The 8,501-nt window shown below is 33.6% G+C and overlaps 1 protein-coding gene and 1 long non-coding RNA gene across 2 annotated transcripts in view; one reads left to right on the forward strand and one right to left on the reverse strand.

The window, feature by feature from the left end:
* LOC117124039 overlaps positions 1-427 on the forward strand; it is a 5,931-nt gene extending 5,504 nt beyond the window's left edge. The window contains exon 3 of the long non-coding RNA XR_004447919.1: positions 297-427. This is a non-coding gene — a long non-coding RNA (uncharacterized LOC117124039). The remainder of the gene's footprint in view (positions 1-296) is intronic.
* LOC117124034 (uncharacterized WD repeat-containing protein all2124-like) overlaps positions 1-8,481 on the reverse strand; it is a 16,663-nt gene extending 8,182 nt beyond the window's left edge. The window contains exons 1-10 of the mRNA XM_033270154.1: positions 8,253-8,481; positions 7,404-7,494; positions 6,551-6,638; positions 5,926-6,022; positions 5,106-5,244; positions 4,396-4,467; positions 2,036-2,104; positions 1,712-1,895; positions 1,421-1,517; positions 384-482 (exon numbers count right to left, since the gene is read on the reverse strand). Coding sequence (XP_033126045.1) covers positions 384-482; positions 1,421-1,517; positions 1,712-1,895; positions 2,036-2,104; positions 4,396-4,467; positions 5,106-5,244; positions 5,926-6,022; positions 6,551-6,638; positions 7,404-7,494; positions 8,253-8,355 — 1,039 coding nt within the window. The 5' untranslated portion in view covers positions 8,356-8,481. The remainder of the gene's footprint in view (positions 1-383; positions 483-1,420; positions 1,518-1,711; positions 1,896-2,035; positions 2,105-4,395; positions 4,468-5,105; positions 5,245-5,925; positions 6,023-6,550; positions 6,639-7,403; positions 7,495-8,252) is intronic.
* Between the last annotated feature and the right edge of the window lie 20 nt (positions 8,482-8,501).

The raw sequence follows: 8,501 nt of genomic DNA on the forward strand, positions 1-8,501 counted from the left end.
ATGATCAGTTGAGGGGTGCTAATTCGCAAAATATGGTGATTTTATGTAATTTTTAACTACGTAACTGATTTTTTGGGGGAGAAACTGGGGGGGGGGCGCGAGTAATTTTTGGGGGGCTTGCTCCCCCACACCCTTCTCTAAATACGCCACTGCCTATATCTCTTTAGCTTCCTTTCCTCCATCCATGCTCCACATACTCATCTATCTATTCATGCATCTACCACATTTTTTTCTATTTTATTATCTTCATGATCTCACCTCTTTAATCAAATCTAAAACTTCTCTGTCAATTACAGAATGGAAGAATGGTTTGAAAACTATGGATAGATATCAGATAACTACTTTATAAAATAAAGGAGTTCAACCTCATTTGCATAACTTACTGTACGTAAGGCATTCTGCAGCATGTTTGCACTTCAACGCTGTGATGCAGGCCGAGGGATTATACTTCCAAACTATCAAATGACGTCGACTTGTACTTGCTATATTGACAAGGATATACTAATCTAAGCACTTCGGTTCATGTGAAAGTTTATATTGATTATAGGGTTAAAGTATTAGTACAGCACACTCAGGGGCGGATTTAGACGGGAGCCAGCTCGGTCCTGCCCCAGACAGCCCTCTCATATCATCTAAATAAAGAAAAAAAGAAAAAGAGAACAAAAAAAATTGATCGCCCAAAAGGCCTCAGAGGTTATTTTCGGGCGTCTGGAACACAGAAATTTCACGAGGGCAATGCCTCTAGACCCCTAGGGTATTATTATCTCGATCGGCCTCCACTTTTGGCCCCTCTTTAGCCTTCCCCACACTTTATGAACATCTCTGGATCTCCCCCTGTGAGTAATTGAGGAGGTAATAGTAATGTATAATAATCATAATAATGTTTATATATGTATATAATAATGTAATGTATGTACGTACGTAATAAATGTATGAGATATAAAAAAATGTATGAAATATGAAAAAAAATTACATGATATATGTAAACATAGTATATGAATAAGATAAGATCATTTTGTACTGTATGAATAGTTGAATATGGTATTGAATATATGGATTACATACTGTATATAAAAATGGTTCATCATTATAGAATGAATTCATCATTGACTCCTGGAATACTGCAACTTTAAACTTTGTCTACAATATGAAATTTAATAAAAAAAAAACGTCACATAAAATGTGATGGAAAATAAGGGTTAAACATGTTTAACATTTTTTGATACAATTTGATAGTATGTGATATGGTATCATCGTACCCATATATGGGCACATCACATTTTTTTTGTCACATAAAATTTGAGAGTGTAGACAAAGCTTAAAAGTGAGGGCAAGTGATATAAATGTTGTGTCTTACATACATCTTTCGTCTTCATATTTAATTTTGATAAGAAACTTTATAAATTATATACATACTTACCCACAACCTGATGCAACTCAGGAAAATATTTCAGAAGTTGAATGTGGTATTTCTCATTTGCCTCTGATTCTTGGAAAGTACCAATAAAGTCTGACACCTGTCAATCAATCCATAAATCAATCAAGTTCAAATCAAATTTGGAAATATATGAAAAATAAATAATGACTGTAAAAAGAATTTATAATTGAAACAAAATTAATGAATACTGTACATAAATTATAATTGGAGCAATATATACATTTAAAAAAAATTATAAATAATTAAATAAATAAAAAAAAAATAAAAACTTACATTTTCACCTGACTTTGGATCAAAAAGGCTTGCAACTGGGGCACCACCTGCAACCCACAATGTTTTGTTTTTTGGGACATAACAGATGTCGGTCACCGTTGAGATAAAGCCATCTAATCGATGTGTTAACTTGCCATCTTGCGACCATATCTTGACAACCTTATCAAACGAGCCTGTAATCAACCTACAAAATAATAAGCTGAGTAAATAGCCTATCTCTTACGATTACCTTTCAAATGGGTCATAAATTGGATGTTATATTTGTCTAGCACCCAGTACATATTTCAAGAAGAAATAATCAAGTTGTATTTAAAGTATCTTTACCATGTATTGTTTTCAGTGTCTTTAACCAGCACCAATGTGGATATTCCTGCCTCATGTGCTCTGTGGTTTCTGAAAGAAGAACCATATCAATGTGAAACAAAACAAGTTTAAAGTAATGGGAATAACAGATTTACATAAAGAATTTTCATAACAACCAAATGTTACTAGTGATGGTGTAAAGTAAAGCATTTCAAATTGTATAAAAAAAAGAAAATCTACAGATAAAATTTTATCTGAGCTTCATTCCTTCACCAATTAAGAAAAAAGAATAGAAAGAACTGTAGGTAACTACTTTCTTTAAGTGCAAGCATTTAAATAAATACAGCATAACATTAATTGGATCTAATATAAACGAAACAAAGTGCATGCATTATCATTAATACAATTACAAACACCAATAATATAACTACTGGATAACATTCTACAATATAAGGCAACATTGCATAAATACTGTATCATTTAATCATTTGTATTCTCGTACTGCTGTTCATCATAATTCTGTTACAGTACTTTTCCCCCGAATCTGGTCAAAATTGCCTGATAGCCTTAAAGATGTCTTTTGACCTGCGAGTCATTTAGATCCTTTTTAAATGCGCTTCATACTTATTTTCACACAATGTAACTATATAATGTTTAAATTGTCATTTCTCTGGGGTGTTTTATTTTTTTATTTATTTTTTTATTTATACATACTTGTTTTTTTCTTTATTCCTTATTGATGTTTTTTTATGTCTTTTGTGATTTACATTGTTACCTTTATCATATTGTATATTTTATGAGGGAGGGGGCAGCTGGCTTGAAAAGGTTATAGTGATTTGTTTGCTTAAGCTGCCCCCGACCATCTTTTGGTCAAATAAATAAACTGTAACTGAACTGATAATTTACAGGATATTTTCTGGTTTAGTTTTCCGAATTTTTCCATTTTCGTTCTTTATGTTCTCAAATGCCTTGAGCATATATCCAAATGGATGAGCACTTAACAAACCTTATTTATTATTTATTTTTATTATCATTATATCATAAACAATATAAGAGTTAGTGTTCCTTGTCAACGCTTACTTTGCAATACTGAATTAGCAAATCAGTATGCCATTAAAACCAAATTTGCATAGCATGAAAAAATATTTAACTTTAAATACAATCAATTTGCATTATACATGAATATATTATGATAATGCAACCAATACCTTTGCATAGAAAAGGAGGACCAAACTGACAGTTATTTAGCTATATAATATACCAGAGCATTTACAAGCCATTGGCAAATAATAAAGCATTTCATATATCTAATGATAATTTTTCAATGTAACTACTATAAATATTATTCTAAGACTGGGGTTTAAGTAATTTCAGAAACTGCCTAAAGTAACACCAGTAGTACAATTAAATGCCACACCATACCAGACATATTTAATATAAAAGAAACTCAATAGGATTTATTCAGTAAAACTTACATGACACATGAATCCTGTAAACATAAGGTCGTGTAATGAAAAAAACAATGGAATGATAAAATTATGAAGTGCAAAAAACACAGTATGTCAAAGAATGCACAGTATATGAAAAATGATTTGCAAAGTGATATGGAAGACTTATCTAATCTGAGTCACAATAAAATATATATGTTTCAAATTATTTTAAGTGAGTGGGTGTACAGTACATTAATTTCTTTCCATGTTAAAATTGGAAATTAAAATCTTGGAATCTTTAAAACTGTAAAATACCAGTTGTAATATACCTCTCCCATTTTAAGTCTTTCAAATGGAAGCAAAATTCATGCTACCGGACCACATGCCTCCACAAATTGATTTTGGAATCATCAGTCAGCTAATGAACACGGAAAAGTGGCAGCTTTTAAACAGTATAGTAGCTAATTTGTTTACATAATGCTAACTTTACAAAACTAATGTCAGTATACATAAAAAAAAAATGTAATTACATTCAATAATTCTCAAATTATGACATTTTACCATTTGAGTCACTGAGGCTAGGTTCTCACACGGCAACTAACGGTTAGCAGGATCCAGATTCTGCTAAGAGTTAGCTGCTGTGCGTTCATACGAGAAAATCCCGATCTGGATAGAAAGAATATGATGATCGAATCACTGGTCAATAAGAAACCGGAAATTGTAAACGCGTACATGTGATTGGTTGATGATAGAAACACGCTCACTTGCTAACCAATAGCGCTTGCTAACCGTTAGCGGTGTCCAGATACCGCTAACGGTTAGCGCTAACCAATCGGGCGTTCTCGCGCAGGTGCTAACGGTTAGCACTAACGGATACTAGGGCTCTCGTGAGAACCAAGCTTATAGTTCAGAGTGCAGCATATAAAATATGATTTTAATATTGTGACTTACATGAAAACTGGAGTAAGCCCTCTATGTCCAGGGTAGCTTGAAGAATCGTATATTATCAATTTTTGATCGTACCTAAAAAATTCACATAAAGAGTTTATAAAAATGATTAGTATATTAAGCTAACAGGCTAAAATATTGTTAAAATATATATACAGTTGTATTTAATAATACAAAGAAGGTCCTCAAAAAATTGTATTTTGTTGTGAAGTTTCCGTGTTTTTGGTAGCCTTACATATCACTACTGGTACATATAGCAAGGAGGATGATGTCCCTTATCACATGGCCTCAGACCCAGAAAATATCAGAGGAAATGTTTAGCAAAGTACCGGTAGGAATTTTCAAACACCACTTTCAATTCATCATGCTACTTGTATATATGCAGCATGTTGTTTAGGGAATTTTATGTTAACTTTTTATAATTAAGTACCAGTAATACTGTTTACGACATCCTAAAGTCATAATAATAATATTTACATCGTCGCTCATATCACAAACTAACACAATTAAATTCAATTGTGTTAGTTCGTGAAATCAAAAAAGCGCGTCAAAATACGCGCTGTTGTTGTTAAGGACTTTTTGTGTGGTTAAGAATACAAAATTGTTTGAAAACCAATACGCGCTCGTTTTGACGCGCTACTGTGATTTCACAAACAAACACAATCTACTTTGATTGTGTTAGTTCGTGATGTGAGCGACGACATGATGCCTACCCTGCAGAATACACACGTGATTCGTGGCAGACGATACACTTGACGATGTCTTTGTGTTCAGTTGACGTTGAGCCGGACTTAATATGTATCAGATGACTACCCTCCTTATCAGCAACTGCAGATGGTTGCACAGCTCCTCCTGTATGAATAGCAAACACAACAAGCAGATCTTATGAAAACTAAAGGCTAAGATTCTAAAAACACTGAATAGTTTACAATAAAAACATTTCTAGCAGAATACCTAATTGCGATGAATTGTCTACATTGAGACTTGTGCTTAATCTAATATATCAAGCCCCACTACATTACACTACACATTAGCAATGGCGTAGCCGCAGAGTTGACTATCATTATCATCATCATCATCCTCCGGTACTGTGCATTAGGCGAGACTTGTTTTATTCCTTGTTTTGCGTACTTATTATTTTTAACATTATCGATAGATTAGCCAAAATCATCCAGACGGAGGAGAAAATAAAAATAAAATTTTAATGTTGAATGCAAAATAGGATGGGTAAATGCTTCAAATTTATATAATTAGGAAGAAATATACATATCTTATCTTTGGAGATTTCAAGGCAGCGGAGGGTGTAATAAAAATAAAGAAAATTTCTACTTTTCCGTGGCGGCGGGTGCGCTAATTGGCAAAAAATAAAATTTTATTTTTAATCGAAATCATCAATGTTTGCAATCGGCAGGTTTGCTAAACAAGGTATAAAGAAAGTCCCGCCTACCCTTCTCTATAGATTATACTCACACAATGTGTATTCTAACATGTCTGCCTAAAATTATCCTGAATTCATAAAGATTGAATACAAACCCTCATCAAGACTAAACACTCTGATTGCTTGGTTAAATCCACAGACTAGTTGCCTCCGTCTGACGTGTAGGGCCATGCAATATACTGGGGACCCAACCTAAATTGGTAAGACAGTAATATGTTCATTAGAAAACAATAATCTTTTAATGTTTGCATCAGAATAGGGACTAATATATTTACCAAACTTGATGTATTATCACACTGAATACTCATTATACCCCCTAAATACTTGTCAAAATATTTTGCAAGTGATTTGGGGCGGAAATCGAACTCATGACATCCAGACAAACAGCATGGATCATAACTACTAAACCACAAAGCTTGTGCATGAGGCGTAAACTACTCAGGTTTGGCAAAACACTATTTCTATGGAGTTTTCTGATGCATGCACCTTTCTAAAATATCATTGCAGTATCTGATGCTATCATGGGATAGAAATAACCCTAATACAAGAACTGCGGTGTTGTGATTATGATCCAATTAACAAATAAACAAGTAAACAATTCCATTCCTCATTCTTCCACTGTTTAACATAGTGTTCCGGAATACATAAATTAAACATAGTTTAACTTGATCTACTTGATTTGAAAAAAAAATAAATATGTAAAAATGTGTTGTTACTAACTCTAATTCTATCGAAGACTCCACCACCAGATGCCCATGCAACAATGTAACCATCATTGGAGGATGAGAACATCACTTTACCTTCAGTCCTAATAAAAATATACAAAACAAATCATAAAATACATAATATTAAATATTAAGTATTCATCAGCACATGAACCGTATTCCCTGCAGGTGAAATTGGCAATGAGAGCATTGGAAGTTTGGTTTCGTAGAATCGCAGTCGCTACAGCGTTTTCACTGCAATCCTTGCACTGCGTAGCTGTTCCCGATGCAATCGTGAACGCTCCCTGACTCAACTGACCAATCAGCTTGTAGCTATTTTTATGGAAACCAGGCTTAAGTCAACAAAAACAAATCAACATTACAATCAACACAATGGCATAAAAAGTGGAAAATGGGCAATTCCTCATTAGCTCCAAAAATTTAATCTACTCATGAATCTGAGTTAGGTTTTATTCTGAGTACAAACATGTAGAACTGCATTTAAAGTGAAGTTTTACTCTCGTTAAGTATATTTCTCAGTTTAGATACCATTCTTTCAAAGCTTGCTTTAAAAAAAGAATTTCCTTCAAATCCAATTAGCAAGTACACTTGCCACTTAGTTGTAGTTGTGAGAAAATGTCCTGGTGTGGCACGAATTAAACCCAGAACCTTGGGATTAGAGGGCAGGTCTCAACCACTAAGCTGTTCAACTTCACTCCCTTGCTTAACTCAACCCTTTAATTACTTCAATTATTCTGAATATTTGAGTAAATGTTCCAGAGTTTAAAATATCACAATGACTGTTGGAATACTGTAGGCTTTAAAGTTATATAAACAATTGATTGATTTTATGGGATGGTAAACTGTACCAGTAAAGAAAATCTGTAATCCATCCTTGGTGCTCCCATGATGTATGCACTAGCTTTGAACCTTCAGCTTCAAAGGTTTTAATGACACCATCTGAAAACGATAAAATATATAAAATAAACACTGATAGTGTATCTTTTCAGTTCCCAGTTGCTGCTACGAAGCGGTGGAATGACTTACTAATTTCTTTAGGTGGCATCTTTGACTCTGTTTGAGTTCAGATTTATGCCAAATCCTCATCTTTTTTTTTTGTAAAATTCCTGTTTTTTACTAGCGCACTGTAGTAAAATATGTGATAGAAATATTAAAAGATCATTGCTATTTACATGTATGTAACAACTGGGGAAATGTGACAAGAATGCATAGGAAAAAATAAGAACAATAATTCATAGGTAATTACTAATAATACTATAGGCCTAGGCCTACATAATGTTTTAAATAATAAAAATATTTACAGTAATAATTATTACTAATAATTAAATATTAATTAACAATCATATAGGTAGGGTATAAATAGGCCTACAGAAGTTCTTGGACACCGTATTTAGGCATATTTGACTTCAGAATCATACAATCATCAGATTTTCATATTTTTATAACAATTTTTTAATCCATTCTAATAAGCCTAGGCTTAGCTAGGCCCTATTCACTAAGGTAGGCTACTCTACTCTCTAGCTAGATAAACCTAAGGTATTACTAGGCCCTAGGCCTATGTAGCCAGTGTAGGCCCAGCTAGGAGACTGGTATTAGGCCTCGCATAAGACAATTATAGCCTAGCTTGGCCTTATTAATTATTATTAGGACCACCTAGGTAGGCCTAGCCCTAGAAGTAAGAAAGAAGTATCTGTTACCTTCAAAACCAGCAAGAATTTCCCGCCGTACAGGATGATAGCCAATGGCTGTAATTTGACGATGGTGTGTTTCCGTGATTACGGCTTGCTTTTCCATGGCCATTTTTGGAGATATTTACAATAATATTAATAATATTATAGACAGAAAAAAATAATTACAGTACCCTAGCGACACTTTCTGTTCGATCGCCACCACCTGCACCAGTCGTTGAACAAGCTTTGTCATCACAACCTTCGATGTTGTTGGCT

This window comes from Anneissia japonica, unplaced genomic scaffold, assembly GCF_011630105.1.
Source record: "Anneissia japonica isolate Jap-2015-1 unplaced genomic scaffold, ASM1163010v1 scaffold522_len1101056_cov227, whole genome shotgun sequence".
NCBI lineage: Eukaryota > Metazoa > Echinodermata > Crinoidea > Comatulida > Comatulidae > Anneissia > Anneissia japonica.